We start from the raw sequence: 16,494 nt of genomic DNA, 5'->3' as shown, positions 1-16,494 counted from the left end.
TCTCTTTTGATTAAGGTTTGTATATTTTCATTTAGGGGAAAAACTTTTCGCTTTTTTTGGCATAGTCCTCCGAACATGACATCCTGAACGGTTTTGTCAGGACGAGGGTCCAATACACCCATTGTCGACTTCACTGCTTTAACAAGGCCGTCGACCTCGTCTAAGGGAAAACAATGACGACCTCCCCTTTCGTCATCTGAAGAAGAGAAGGAGGAGTCCTGTGTATCTGAGTTTACGACATCAGAGCTGGAGGAATCGGAGTTCCTATAGGGATTAGGTTTTTCTTTACTGACTTTCTTTCCTCCTTTAAGGGTTTTAAAAACAGACTCTACCTCCGTTTTGATTACGGAGCGTAACTCAGAGGCAAAGTTTGGCGTCTCCTCGCAGAGGACTTGACCAATACACGAATCACATAACTTTTTATCCCAAGATTGCGGTAATTCTATATCGCATAATGGGCAGGTTCTGTGCTTTGTTTTTGCCGTTCTCTTCCTTGCCTAGGATAAAGGAGAAGAGGGACCCCAGTTACAAACAAATGAGCTTTCACGAAGATCACTCACCAATCAGACGCAGCCACAGGTACCGGTTCTGGAGGAGGGGTAGGATCTTGAAGTGAGAGATCCGTAGATGGTAGCTGATTCACACTGGAACTCTTGCTACGTTGCGTGGAATGGCTACCAGACCGAGAACTCCGGGTGCCCGCAGAGGTTCGCTTCTTCTGTGCGTCCGGTTTCGGTCGTTGATGGTGGCGCTGCTGCTGCTGCGGTGGCGGCGGCTGGAGCTGCTGGTCGCTGTCTTCCATGGCTCTATTAGCTTGGGACGGCATGCAGCAAGGAGTTTCCTATGTGCGCCCTCTTTTAAACAGAGCGCTTCTTAATAGCCCCTCCTCTGTGGCTGCGTGAAGGAGGAAGCGTCTTTTTTTTTTTTCCTCTGACATGCTACTGCGCATGCGCGCGCCGTCAGGGACCCGGAAATGAAGCAATCCAGTTCCGGGGCAGCGCCACCTTGGTGCACCTTAGTTACAGCGCTGCCCCCGAACCGGAAGCCACATATTACCTCCGGTGCGGCGCCATTTTGGAAACGCCGGCGTCCTGAGTGGCAGAGTGTCGGGAGCCCCAGCCTCCTATCCGGAGTGGCGGCTACACTTCCTCCCGCTCACGCTGACGGCCCGTCGGTCGCAGCCGTGGCGGCTTCGGACACCGCACCAGCCGTGGCAGGGGCCTCCCCGCTGCCAGGACTCGGACTGGCCGGCTCCGGATTCCAGGCTTCTTCATGGTTCCAGCTTCTCAGGTACCGTCCAGAAGGTTCCCCGTCAGGGACAGGAAACCAAACTGATGCAGGGGAGAGGTACCGCCCTTTTATCCTGTAGGTTTCCTGTCCCTGAAGGGCGGATCCCCTCTCTCTGGTGTGCTGTCATGGGCGACTGAGAAAACAAGATTAAAAGAACCAATATTTACCACCTATTTATACATGTAACAATTTTTTTCTGTTATATCACTAAACATGTCATTTATGAAGGGGTTAAGAAAAATAGTACAGCAGTTAAATGCTCGTTTTATAAAATATGAACTAATCAAACAATAGTAGGTCTTTACACTGGCCTTCTATCATCAATGTGTCCCTTCTAGAGGGTGAAATGTCATCTTGTCCATAAGCGCTTACTTGCAATGGCCGTTTCCTTTTGTGTCAGTATGCGCGGCCTGTCATGGTTTCGGCTCCACCCGAGTTATAGCTGATTTTTGTAACTTTTACAATGTCTGGTTTTCTTGGATACACAAAGGACGGCGCTGGACCAGAAAGTGCAAAAAAGTCACTTCCACGTCTTCATTTTCACAATCTTTGGAGAGTCCAGTAGCCGCCACCAGCACCAATCATATTCACAGGTCACATCACCAGTTCTGTCATCCATTGCCGATCTTGTGCCGCCTTCTACCACTTCATGGACGTCACTGTCTTTATTTCTACTACATGGGATGACAGTATGGTATTGCTGAGTCCCTGTGATGGGTTCTGCTTCCTGTAACCGATGTTTTCACATTCTCTCCTCCCCTTCGTAGTCCTCGTTTGTACAATACATGAACTGGATGTTAAGAGTATTTTTCTCCCTCCATTTGAGGAGTTGCCCGGGTGTTAACATTTGATGTGCATATGGCCTCTGGAGGCTCGGGCTGCCGGCCGGTCATCTGCTCTGCAGTCACCGTCTACCCCTGGTCATTCTCAGCCCTAACAAAGCTTCTCCTCTGTCCTATCCTGCTTCTAAGCTGTAACATAAATAAATAATACAGTAATATCTAAAAATCATGGATTATTTAGTAAATATAGACCCCACATTGTTAAACCACAGGCTGAATCAAGATTTTTTAACTGACCCTGTACTGTAAAAGTTTTATTTTTTAAAATATGATCCCATCAGGATCCCAACTTGTATTTTGGCACAGATATGGCTAGGAGCATAGCAGGTACATGTGCAGTTTTTGATTTAAAATTTTTTTTTTCAGAAATGCGTTTTAAAGTTTTGCGCTTGCATTCGCATAGGTAAACTATTATCAAAGATACTCTTGTGACATAACTGGTGAAAGCCTGTACAGCTCTGAGTAGACTGGTGTTTATTTTGTTTCTCTATCTTTTATCTAGCCTGAGTTATGGGGAGAAATGTAAAGGCAGGCAACACCGAAATTCGCACTTTTTCCGAACTTTGAAAATCAATAAAAATATATACAAAAAAAAAAAATATTTTTCTTCACATTTTGCATTCTCTGACACACTTATCAAAATCTCAAAAGAATTAAAAATATAGTGGTAAAAATCATTGGTTCACTTGACATGGAATGGCCCAACAATGGATGTAATGGAGCTAACAATCAGCGAGAACGAGAAGTGAGTCGCCGTTACGTCACTGGATCACTCCTGCATCGTTCTGGAGTTGCTGTGTTTGACGTCTCTACAGCGACCTAAACAGCGACGCTCCAGCGATCTAGTTTAGGTCGGCTCGTTGTCTGTATCGCCGCAGCGTCGCTGAGTGTGATGGTACCTTTAGATTATACTCACCCGGTGGGGAGGTCCGGTCTGATGGGCGTTGGTCTGGCACCTCCCATCTTCATGTGATGACGTCATCTTCCTTGCTTCCTGTTGCGGCTCCTGTGCAGGCGTAATTCTCTGCCCTGTTGAGGGCAGAGCAAAGCACTGCAGGGCGCAGATGCCGGGAAAGGACCGAGAATCCCGGCGCCTGTGCACTGCAGTACTGTGCTCTACCCTTAACAGGGCAGAGAATTACGCCTGCACAGGAGCTGCAACAGGAAGACATCATTGCATGAAGATGGGAGGCGCTGGACCCGAACCATGACACCCATCAGACCAGGTGAGCTTAATATAACTTATATTTCTTATCTTTCAGTTTACAGGGGGGAGCGCTTATCTACAGCATTACAGAATGCTGTAGATAAGCCCCTGATGCCAGTGGCTGCAGCTTATACGAAAAAGTAGTTGACAGATACAGCTATGACTAAAGGTACCGTTACACTAAACGACTTACCAACGATCACGACCAGCGATACAACCTGGCCGTGATCGTTGGTAAGTCGTTGTGTGGTCGCTGGGGAGCTGTCACACAGACGGATCTCTCCAGCGACCAACGATCAGGGGAACGACTTCGGCATCGTTGAAACTGTCTTCAACGATGCCGAAGTCCCCCTGCAGCACCAGGGTAACCAGGGTAAACATCGGGTTACTAAGTGCAGGGCCGCGCTTAGTAACCCGATATTTACCCTGGTTACCATTGTAACAGTAGAAAAAAAAAACAAAAAAAAAAAACACAGTACATACTCACATTCTGATGTCTGTCACGTTCCCTGGCGTCCACAGGGTTACGCGCTGCTGCCGAGAGTATGTACTGTATTCTGTTTTTTTACTTTTACAATGGTAACCAGGGTAAATATCGGGTTACTAAGCGCAGGGCCGCGCTTAGTAACCCGATATTTACCCTGGTTACAAGTGAACACATCGCTGGATCGGCGTCACACACGCCGATCCAGCGATGACAGCGGGTGATCAGCGACGAAATAAAGTTCTGGACTTCTAGCTCCGACCAGCGATATCACAGCGGGATCCAGATCGCTGCTGCGTGTCAAACACAAGGAGATAGCTATCCAGGACGCTGCAACGTCACGGATCGTCATCGTTCTCGCTGCAAAGTCGCTTAGTCTGAAGGTACCTTAAGGGTATGTGTCCACGTTCAGGATTGCATCAGGATTTGGTCAGGATTTTTCATCAGTATTTGTAAGCCAAAACCAGGAGTGGGTGATAAATGCAGAAGTGGTGCATATGTTACTGTTATACTTTTCCTCTAATTGTCCCACTCCTGGTTTTGGCTTACAAAAACTGATGAAAGATCCTGACCAAATCCTGATGCAATCCTGAACGTGGACACATACCCTAAGAGTTAAAGGGTATCTGGCAAAGGCATTTTTCAAATTAAGCCACCCATTAATAAAGAGGGCTGTATAAAACATGCAGGCATTTAAAATACCTTGGGAGGTCAAAACTTGTCCCAATAGGAGCTACTGTAGGTGAAATACCTGAGGCAGTACATTCTATATTATTCCTGTCCGTAAATGAACACAAAAGACTTCCATGACTACACCTAGGAAAAAACTTCAATAAAATGCAGGGTGGGGCAGAATTCCAATGCTTGCATATGACCGCAGTTAAGCAGACACTCCCCAACACTTCAACAGTGGAGGGAGGGGGAAGCAAGAGAATCACTCCCATAATTATATGTCTGCTTGTAAAGTACATAAGGTGAATATCAGTGATGTTAGGTTCCCTTTTAGCAAATGGTCATGTGAAAACGCTAGTAGCTTGCAAATATGGGGGGTTAATCTGCAGGTTCGGGCATTCTGAATTTGCAGGTTATCCCTAGTACCGGCACTTAGACCCCCACTGCCAGGATGAAATTAACTTAATTCCTCCCAGTAGCATTTGGGTGCCAGTTACAGGGGTGGTGGCAATGGCAAGGTTTCAGTTACTGATCTTTGCCAGCTGTAATAGGGCCCCAATTCAGGTCCACACTGTTTTCAGGTCCACACTGTTTTCAAGAGAGTTCTGGTTGAAGTTCAAATACTGTTCTTGCACCCAAACCGCACTCTAGACTAACATTTGGGTAACATACCAGTACTTGAACTTTCACTGGTCCACTCACCGCTATTCACCAAACTTCTCTCGCAACAAATTCCCTTTAAAAAGGAGTTCTCCAGTAAGGGGGTAGCTCTCAGCAGACCCATAGAGAATGAATAGCCTGGCGGTGGAGGATACATACTGGCCCTACTTTCTAGGGTGGATAGAAGTGTCAAATCTGCCAACTGACACTGATCCCAACAGATCAATGAGTTATCACCTATTCGATGAGTACTTGTTTTTGCTAACACCCTTTAATGTGTGCATTATTCAAGTTATCCCCTTGTTCTTTGACCTACAATTTACCAAGTGACCGCTCTGACCAGAGGTCAGCTTCTTTCATCCTTAGTACACTGACCTTTAGTCAACTCAAGATGCTGTAAAAATCAAGAATTTGAACAGTTATGTGGTACATCAGATCCAATTTGAGCAGATAATTTATGAATAGTGCACATTACAGAGTGATGAAAACAAGTCTGCTCAGTTATTGATCCCTTATGTACTAAATGACTGTTACGACTCTCCAAATCTTAGATATTGTGCTAAATTAAAGGGAACCTGTGACACCCCCCCCCCCCGGCGTTTGTAGGGAGAATACACTATCATCTACATGCAATAGGATCAGAAGTGATTTTGCCAATATGCAGAAATCAATACCGTTTTGCCCATGTTTTAAGGTATGGTAACTGGAAGGGTCACATGCTAACTACAGAAGACCAGCATTTCGGAGCACATTCTTGGCAGGCAACCATCCTAGCTCATGGCGACCTCACTCCAGCAAGTAGAAAACAGCTTTGTGGAATAAAGTCAGGGCTAAAATGTAAAACTACATTTACAGGACAAGGGTGACTCATTAGCAAAGATAGGCACTGCTAAAAGACCCACGAGAAACTGACTTATTTTCTGTTCCGTAACACATTAGGACAGGAAATAGCTCTTACCTTAGTACCAACTGTAATGTCTTGAACAATGCTGTAAAAAGAGAAGACCATAAGTTAGGTGGGAGATACGCACTATGCTGCTGTTTGGGGAAGGGGAAGGCACATTCTGACAAATCAGTGGGGGACCCACTGATCAGACACCTCAAACTAAGGGCTTGCTCACATGTTGCTTTCTGCTGCAGGATTTTTTTTTATTTTTATTCTAAGTGTCAAAACTTTCCCCATATAAACTAAATTCAGCAACACAAGTCACCTTTACCAACGCTCCTGCAAGCCAATTTATAACCCTCACTACATACTAATCAGCAAGGTCCAATGGTTGTCACTGGTCGACTGCTCATGTGTTCCTACAATCACCGTCTTTCTGCTTCGATTGATGTGGTCAATGCCTTTCATGTCATCCAGTGTTCAAATCTCATGCCTGCACAGGACCAACAGACTGGGGATGATGTCAGTCATGTCAATCACTGAAATGATAGATTGTGGGCAACAGGAGGCGTTAAAGGGAACCTGTCACCTCCAAAATCGCGGGTGAGGTAAGCCCACCGGCATCAGGGGCTTATCTACAGCATTCTGTAAGGCCAGTCTCACACATGCAGATAATTCTGGGAAGGGGGGGGGGGGGGGGGGGAAGGTACCGGAGTTATCAGTGTCCGTGTGCTCACATGGCACATCAGTGTGACACACGTGCGGCAACCGTGTGCCGACTGAGGACCACACAGGAGACAGCGCTAGAGTTAAGCGCTGTCTCCCCTGCGTGTGGTGCTGAAGCCGGCATTCATTCCTTCTCCCCAGCAGCGTTCGCTGGAGAGAAGGAATGAAAAAAAAAAAAAAAGTTTTTTTTTGTGTGTTTAAAATTTAGTTCCTGGTCACCTCCCGCCTCCCACCCCCTGTGTGCCTGCCCGCTTGCATTAAAATACTCACCCAGCTCCCGCGATGCTTCCTCTCAGCGCCGCAGCTTGTCCTGTGTGAGCGGTCACGTGGTGCTGCTCATTACAGTGATGAATATGCGGCTCCACCCCTATGGGAGGTGAGTATAATCTAACGTCTATGCTGCAGCATAATTGCATGTTTAGTGTGGCAATAATACATTTTCGTCATGTTATCCAGAGAGAAAAAAAAAAGTTTTTAAAGTGGAACCCACTGCGACTGTGCAGTGCCAGCCATCGGTCAGTGTCCATAACTGTAATCCGAGAGCTGCTACTGTGCATTCGGCGCCATTTTACTGGAGAAGAAAAATAAAAATTTCCTCCAAGATGGCACCGCCTGCGCAGTAACACCAGTAGCTGCACAGGCGCCATTTTCAATCTGTTTTTGCCCCTAGCTGAATATTATCAAGAAAATGTATTATTGCCACACTAACTGTGCGATTATGCTGCAGTATGGGGGGGGGGGGGGAGCTGCCACCTGCCTGCAGAAGCTGTCTCTTCAATATGTGCTGGTATTCATTATGCAAACCAGGGGGCAGGTCGATGACCTCTCAGCAGTCCGCATTATGAATATCTAATCAGAGCACCACATACGCCACCACGCCTTAGGGCGTGAGAATCTCATTAACTACAACATGGAAAATCACAACTGCAGGCGCAGGACAAATACAAGACATTACAGAGCACTGTGAAGCTTAAGGGAAGCAACAGGTATGCAAATGAAGACCAGAGGCAGTTTTCTTCCAAACAAAGCATGCCCCATAGAATGGAAGAATAACAGGATTAAAAGTGGATTTCTGCCCAAGAATGCAGATAAGAGACATACAGGCAAGACTATTTTTAAGTATTCTAGAACATGTGTACACCTAATAGGTTTGGTGTGTCCACACCGGCAACAGATTACCTTTAAGTTATCTTTGATATGCAGGGTTGCTGGGCTCTTAAAGGGAACCTGTCACCCCCAAAATCGCTGGTGAGGTAAGCTCACCGGCATCAGGGGCTTATCTACAGCATTCTGTAATGCTGTAGATAAGCCGCCGATGTTACCTGAAAGAGGAGAAAAAGACGTTAGATTATACTCACTCACTCAGGGGCGGTCCCGTCGGATGGTTGTCTCCGGTCCGCTCCGGCGCCTCCCATCTTCGTTCCATGACGTCCTCTTCGGGTCTTTACGCCGCGGCTCCGGCGCAGGTGTACTTTGTCTGCCCTGTTGAGGGCAGAGCAAAGTACTGCAGGCGCCGGAAAGGTCAGAGAGGGCCTGCGCACTGCAGTACTTTGCTCTGCCCTCAACAGGGCAAAGTACGCCTGCGCCGGAGCCGCGGCGTAAAGACCCGAAGAGGACGTCATGGAACGAAGATGGGAGGCGCCAGAGCGGACCGGAGACACCCATCCGACCGGACCGCCCCTGGGTGAGTATAATCTAACGTCTTTTTCTCCTCTTTCAGGTAACATCGGGGGCTTATCTACAGCATTACAGAATGCTGTAGATAAGCCCCTGATGCCGGTGAGCTTACCTCACCAGCGATTTTGGGGGTGACAGGTTCCCTTTAAGGATGCGGTAAAAAATTCCTTAAATGGAACGTGCTGCGATGCTGATTTGTATTGTACAGTCGTTTATTTTAAAGCTACAAGACTTTTAAAGTTTGTATTCTTTTCTGCAGCTGCCATTACCATTTGCATGACACTTACACACTGCAAATACAACAGCCTCAGATCATAGGCTATGTGGTCAGTGACGAAGCGTGCCTTCTGTACTGTGGCTGGCTCAGAGCTGGGTATGCTCCCTGGGCCATTAGCTGTGTGGGAGCCAGGCACCATCTTATTGCAGCCCAGGGCTGTGCTCCCAGCTACCATTTCCAGCGGTGAAAGGAGGCTTGGGCTGCTGCAGTGAGCGGAGGTTGGCAGACTGGTATTAATGCTGTGCTCACTGCCATAGCTCCGAGCAGTGAGCAGAAAGCTGTGAAAGTGAAGGTCGCCGACCTTGGAAAGCCTGGTGTCAGGTTCATACATCTTCCAATTAGTACTGATTCTAGAACAGTTTGCTGCTGTGCCCCTCCGTGCCAATGTGACGACCCCTCCTCCCGGTTATAATGGTGAAAGGTTTCCCTTCAACTGGGCATATACCATAGAACTGTGAACGCTGCCAAAAGTAAAAAAAAGCAAATTCCATGATAATTAGCTGTGAAGGGGAAATGTCCATAAATGGGGGAACCCAGGAGCAGACAGGCACAAGATTCCAGGACCGGTGGAGCAGCAGAGGTGGCAGGTAATCCTGGCAGCAATTACCAAGTGGCCAGCAAGCACGGTGAGGGGCACAGGTACGGTGGCCCAGCAGGCAGTCACGCCTTCCCCCACCTGGAGCCATGATCGCGCCTACAGGAAGCGCTTTGTTAGTTGCCAGCAGTCAGACTGGTTCTGCGCTCAGGATACACAGGACAAAGGCGGAAACAAAGCTGCAGGAATGCGGGAGTTGCACAACCGCCGGGCGGCAGGATATGAGTAAGCACCGTTGGTGCACTCCCGGCCCCACCCCAGGTCTGTGCCCGGCCTGAGGGAAGGTAGCCACCTCCAGCACTGGGAGGCGAGGGGCCGCAGGACGCGTCCGGCAGCCTCCATACTATGGAGTCCACAGAGCCAGGACCCCGCTGGAGTGTGCACACATGGGGAGGGTGGCACACCACGTAGGCAAAGCAAGATGGAAACTTGCACATGGCGCGGAAGGGTTCATCCCACGCCACATCAGCTCCACACACACCGTGTACCCCCGTCCACTCACACAAGTTTCCCGAAGTTACAGGAAGCTGCTCACAGCCCAGCCACGTTACCCCACACTGCCCCTTATACCGCGGAGACTACGTGAGCGCCCCAGGTGCCACAACTCACCCTTCCATGACACACTCGAGAACCACCCGGGCTGGAGAGGAGGCGCCGCAATAACTAAAGAACTCTCAGCGACCGCCTCATATAGTCTTAAAATGGCGACCGGACTGATGACGCAGGGGCAGCTGTTACTATTGGGCGCTGGCGCTGCACTGTAAGGCGAAAGGCGGGGCTATGAGAGCAGGCGCCGCCCCCAGCATTCCCGCCAAGCCGAGGTGCGTCACAGACTCACACGGCGTTGTACTAGCCGCGGAAGTAGTCACGGAGCATTGAGTTTGTCCGGGCGGCTGCTATGTGCCCATTGTGCATACTGTTGTGCTAGCAGCTAGGCTGCTCTCTGGTTTCCTTGGTTATGTCCAGGTGGAGGAGGAAAGTTTCCTCAACTTTTCTACGACGCTGATAGAGGAGAAAAGCGGTGGCTACAAGTTGGCTTACAGGGGCTGTCTTCTCAAGGAATTAGAAAAGGAAGGTAACCGGTCACCAGGAATAACGCTGTTATCAGCGTTCTGCTGTCCGGCGCCTGCACGTAGCTGAATGCAGCCGGAGGAAATTATCTTTATTCTCCCCTCCAGCAATCGGTATTCAGTGACTGCCCTGAGTATACAGCCCTGAGTGACTCTGGCTCTACATAGGGGCCTGTGTCGGTTCAGTGACTGCCCTGAGTATACAGCCCTGAGTGACTCTGGCTCTACATAGCGGCCTGTGTCGGTTCAGTGACTGCCCTGAGTATACAGCCCTGAGTGACTCTGGCTCTACATAGGGGCCTGTGTCGGTTCAGTGACTTCCCTGAGTATACAGCCCTGAGTGACTCTGGCTCTACATAGGGGCCTGTGTCGGTTCAGTGACTGCCCTGAGTATACAGCCCTGAGTGACTCTGGCTCTACATAGCGGCCTGTGTCGGTTCAGTGACTGCCCTGAGTATACAGCCCTGAGTGACTCTGGCTCTACATAGGGGCCTGTGTCGGTTCAGTGACTTCCCTGAGTATACAGCCCTGAGTGACTCTGGCTCTACATAGGGGCCTGTGTCGGTTCAGTGACTGCCCTGAGTATACAGCCCTGAGTGACTCTGGCTCTACATAGCGGCCTGTGTCGGTTCAGTGACTGCCCTGAGTATACAGCCCTGAGTGACTCTGGCTCTACATAGCGGCCTGTGTCGGTTCAGTGACTGCCCTGAGTATACAGCCCTGAGTGACTCTGGCTCTACATTGCGGCCTGTGTCGGTTCAGTGACTGCCCTGAGTATACAGCCCTGAGTGACTCTGGCTCTACATAGCGGCCTGTGTCGGTTCAGTGACTGCCCTGAGTATACAGCCCTGAGTGACTCTGGCTCTACATTGCGGCCTGTGTCGGTTCAGTGACTGCCCTGAGTATACAGCCCTGAGTGACTCTGGCTCTACATAGCGGCCTGTGTCGGTTCAGTGACTGCCCTGAGTATACAGCCCTGAGTGACTCTGGCTCTACATAGTGGCCTGTCTCGGTTCAGTGGCTGCCCTGAGTATACAGCCCTGAGTGACTCTGGCTCTACATAGCGGCCTGTGTCAGTTTAGTGACTGCTCTGAGTATACAGCCCTGAGTGACTCTGGCTCTACATAGTGGCCTGTGTCGGTTCAGTGACTGCCCTGAGTATACAGCCCTGAGTGACTCTGGCTCTACATTGCGGCCTGTGTCGGTTCAGTGACTGCCCTGAGTATACAGCCCTGAGTGACTCTGGCTCTAAATAGGGGCCTGTGTCGGTTCAGTGACTGCTCCGAGTATACATCCCTGAGTGACTGCCTCTACATTGCGGCCTGGGTCGGTTCAGTGACTTCCCTGAGTATACAGCCCTGAGGTTCTCTGGCTCTACATAGCGGCCTGTGTCGGTTCAGTGACTTCCCTGAGTATACAGCCCTGAGTGACTGGCTCTACATAGGGGCCTGTGTCGGTTCAGTGACTGCCCTGAGTATACAGCCCTGAGTGACTCTGGCTCTACATAGCGGCCTGTGTCGGTTCAGTGACTGCCCTGAGTATACAGCCCTGAGTGACTCTGGCTCTGCATAGCGGCCTGTGTCGGTTCAGTGACTGCCCTGAGTATACAGCTCTGAGTGACTCTGGCTCTACATAGCTGCCTGTGTCGGTTCAGTGACTGCCCTGAGAATACAGCCTTGAGTGACTCTGGCTCTACATAGCGGCCTGTGTCGGTTCAGTGACTGCCCTGAGTATACAGCCCTGAGTGACTCTGGCTCTACATAGCAGCCTGTGTCGGTTCAGTGACTGCCCTGAGTATACAGCCCTGAGTGACTCTGGCTCTACATTGTGGCCTGTGTCGGTTCAGTGACTGCCCTGAGTGGCTCTACATTGCGGCCTGGTGTCGGTTCAGTGACTGCCCTGAGTATACAGCCCTGAGTAACTCTGGCTCTACATTGCGGCCTGTGTCGGTTCAGTGACTGCCCTGAGTATACAGCCCTGAGTGACTCTGGCTCTACACTATGGCTGGTCCAAATAACTAAAGCAATTGTTACCATCCACCTCTTGTGTCTCCCCTTTTCCTCATAGATTGTAAGCTTGCGAGCAGCAGGGCCCTCATTCCTCCTGGTATCTGTTTTGAACTGTGATTTCTGTTATGCTGTAATGTCTGTTGTCTGTATAAGTCCCCTCTATAAGTTGTAAAGCGCTGCGGAATATGTTGGCGCTATATAAATAAAATTATTATTATTATTATTATTATTACATAGCGGCCTGTGTTGGTTCAGTGACTGCATTGATTATACAGCCCTGAGTGGCTCTACATTGCGGCCTGGTGTCGGTTCAGTGACTGCCCTGAGTATACAGCCCTGAGGTTCTCTGGCTCTACATAGCGGCCTGTGTCGGTTCAGTGACTTCCCTGAGTATACAGCCCTGAGTGACTGGCTCTACATAGGGGCCTGTGTCGGTTCAGTGACTGCCCTGAGTATACAGCCCTGAGTGACTCTGGCTCTGCATAGCGGCCTGTGTCGGTTCAGTGACTGCCCTGAGTATACAGCTCTGAGTGACTCTGGCTCTACATAGCTGCCTGTGTCGGTTCAGTGACTGCCCTGAGAATACAGCCTTGAGTGACTCTGGCTCTACATAGCGGCCTGTGTCGGTTCAGTGACTGCCCTGAGTATACAGCCCTGAGTGACTCTGGCTCTACATTGTGGCCTGTGTCGGTTCAGTGACTGCCCTGAGTGGCTCTACATTGCGGCCTGTGTCGGTTCAGTGACTGCCCTGAGTATACAGCCCTGAGTGACTCTGGCTCTACATAGCGGCCTGTGTTGGTTCAGTGACTGCATTGATTATACAGCCCTGAGTGGCTCTACATTGCGGCCTGGTGTCGGTTCAGTGACTGCCCTGAGTATACAGCCCTGAGTGACTCTGGCTCTACATTGCGGCCTGTGTCGGTTCAGTGACTGCTCCGAGTATACATCCCTGAGTGACTGGCTCTACGTTGTGGCCAGCTGTCAGTCATGGCTGGTGTCTGTTTAGTGACTGCCCTGAGTATACAAAAAGCTGTTAGGATCAGTCTCAACCACTGTTAGGTGCTCAGGGGTAAAACGGTAAGACAATACAAAAGCTCTAACCCCAGCACACTCCAAAAACGTGAAGACAGAACTGTTGCTTTCAAAGTTTTTTTTTTTGTTTTTTTTTTATTTATCTTGTGCAAAAGAGAATGGTTTCCAACATTTCCGCTCAGGCACGAGCCTTTGTCAGGAAGACAATCTTATAGTAGTTATATTGTATGTAGGTCCCGGGCTCTCAGATTGCCCTATGGAAGTCTGTCAAAAGTGGTCTTGATTGGCCAGCAGAATGGGAAGGCTTCAGCTCCTTGCCTCCACACTGAAGTGGTCACTAACAAGGATACAAGGTGGGAACCACATGCCAGCTACAGCCTTCCTATGAACAGTGAATACAGCTCATTGTCAGGGGCTGACTGGCATTTTTCTGCCTGGGGGGCAATCACAAGGCAGTTGCCCTCCAGTTGCGGTGCTTTTGCTCTGCTTATCTCTGGCCGCTGCATTAAAGCAGCAGAGATAACAGGCTTTAAAAACAGGCTGGTACATAGATATGGGAACAGAACGGAGCTAGTTGCATATATATGGAAGCAGAACCAAGCTTGCTGCCTACATAGATACTGTAACAGAAGCAAGCTGACTACGTAGACTCGAGACCGGAACCAAGATTGCTACGTAGACAAAGAAACTGACTGGAGCTTACTACAGAGCTATGGAAGCAGAACCGAGCTTACTACAGAAATATAGGAGCAGAACTGAGCTTACTATGGGAACAGAACGGAGCTTACTATAGCGCTATTGGAGCAGAGCCAAGCTTACTGCAGAGATATCTGAACAGAACAGAGCTTACTACAGAGATATGGGAGCAGAACCGAGCTTACCACAGAGATATAGGAGCAGAACTGAGCTTACTACAGAGATATGGGAACAGAACAGAGCTTACTACAGAGATATGGGAGCGGTGTTTATCACAGATATAGGAGCAGAACTGAGGGTATGTGCACACGTCAGGATTTCTTGCAGAAATTTCCTGAAGAAAACCGGAAATTTTCTGCAAGAAATCCGCATTTTTTTTTTTGCGTTTTTAGCATTTTGCAAGCGTAATTAGCTTGCAGAATGTTAAAGTTTTTCGAGTGATCTGTAGCATCACTTGGAAAACTGACTGACAGGTTGGTCACACTTGTCAAACATAGTGTTTGACAAGTGTGACCAACTTTTTACTATAGATGCAGCTTATGCAGCATCTATAGTAAAAGAATGTTTAAAAAAAAAATTAAAAAAATGGTTATACTCACCCTCTGCAGACAGCCGATCTCCTCAGCGGCGTCCGTTCCTATAGATGGTGTGGTTCAGGACCTTCGATGACGTCGCGGTCACGTGAGCGGTCACATGACCGGTCTCGCGACCAATCACAAGACAGCAACGTCATCGCTGGTCCCGAACCACACCATCTTTAGGAACCGAAGCGGCAGCATGCAGCGGTGAGAGGCGGGAACACTCCGGGGGCCATCGAAGGTGAGTATATGACTATTTTTTATTTTAATTCTTTTTTTTTTTGACCAATTACATGGTGCCCAGTCCGTGGAGGAGAGTCTCCTCTCCTCCACCCTGGGTACCAACCGCATATAATCTGCTTACTTCCCGCATGGTGTGCACAGCCCCGTGAGGGAAGTAAGCAAATCAATGCACTCCTAGGTGTGTGGAATCCCCGCAATTCCGCATTTTTAATGAACATGTTGCTTTTTTTTCCACGATGCGATTTTTTCGCGGAAAAAAATGCAGCATGTGCACAAAATATGCGGAATACACTGAAAATAATAGGAGGCATATGTTTGCGTTTTTTTCGCGTTTTTATCACATTTTTATAGCGAAAAAACGCGAAAAATACTGAACGTGTGCACTTGGCCTGAGCTTACTACAGAGATATGGGAGCAGAACGGAGCTTACTACAGATATGGGAACAGAACGGAGCTTGCTACAGAGATATGGGAGCAGAACCAAGCTTACCACAGATATAGAAGCAGAACTGAGCTTACTACAGAGATATGGGAGCAGAGCGGAGCTTACCACAGAGATATAGGAGCAGAACTGAGCTTACTACAGAGATATGGGAACAGAATGGAGCTTACTATAGCGCTATGGGAGCAGAACGGAGCTTACTACAGAAATATGGGAGCAAAACCGAGCTTACTGCAGAGATAAGGGAGCAGAATCGAGCTTACTACAGAAATATGGGAGCAGAACGAAGCATACTGCAGAGATAAGGGAGCAGAACCAAGCTTAATACAGAGATATGGGACAACAAACGGGAAAAGAGGACGATCAATAGGCCAAACAGTATGTAAAACCATAGAAAAACTATTAGAATTCTATACGAAAAATAGGTAGAGCGGTGGATACACCCACAGTGCATATATACAATTTACAAACTTGGGACGTGGCGACCTTGGCTAATATAATCAGAATATTATGGTTTCCATTGTTTAGATTAACAGATCATCTGTAAATATAGAATATAAAATATAAATCTATTTGTATAACCCCCTAGAGGGTATGTATATATCCTTTATCATAGGTGAATCACACAGATACCTAATTGGCAATCAATTATAGGCGCTATATATATGGATCCACAGTATTGAAAAGATAATTTTAAAGCAGTAAAAGCGTCCAAAGTTAGCATACCCAAATCAACGTCCAGTGGGCCACCAAGGAAGCAGAAGAGGGAGTTCCAGAAGTCCCCACGTCACCCCGACGCGTGTTTCGGTGGAGCACAACCGAGCTTACTACAAAGATATGGGAGCAGAAGCAAGCTTACTGCAGAGATAAGGGAGCAGAACAAAGCTTACTATGTCCATTACAAGATACGGAAACAGAACCAAGCTTAGGGCATACATATGGTACCAGAATCTAGATTACTACATCATTACATTACCAAAACCAAGGTTACTGCTGAGATATGATACCATAACTGAGCTTACTTACAAATATACATATACAACTCCTGGAATACGGACATGTAAACACACAGTACGACAGGGGCATTGCTAGGGTCCTTAAAGACCAA

The 16,494-nt window shown here is 48.4% G+C and overlaps 1 protein-coding gene across 1 annotated transcript in view; it reads right to left on the bottom strand.

Moving 5' to 3' along the window:
• LOC143766520 (polypyrimidine tract-binding protein 1) overlaps positions 1-10,045 on the bottom strand; it is a 44,454-nt gene extending 34,409 nt beyond the window's left edge. The window contains exons 1-2 of the mRNA XM_077254275.1: positions 9,926-10,045; positions 6,114-6,144 (exon numbers count right to left, since the gene is read on the bottom strand). Coding sequence (XP_077110390.1) covers positions 6,114-6,144; positions 9,926-9,933 — 39 coding nt within the window. The 5' untranslated portion in view covers positions 9,934-10,045. The remainder of the gene's footprint in view (positions 1-6,113; positions 6,145-9,925) is intronic.
• Between the last annotated feature and the right edge of the window lie 6,449 nt (positions 10,046-16,494).

Source organism: Ranitomeya variabilis, chromosome 1 (assembly GCF_051348905.1).
Source record: "Ranitomeya variabilis isolate aRanVar5 chromosome 1, aRanVar5.hap1, whole genome shotgun sequence".
NCBI classification, from domain to species: domain Eukaryota; kingdom Metazoa; phylum Chordata; class Amphibia; order Anura; family Dendrobatidae; genus Ranitomeya; species Ranitomeya variabilis.
This window is presented reverse-complemented; position numbering and strand designations above follow the sequence as displayed.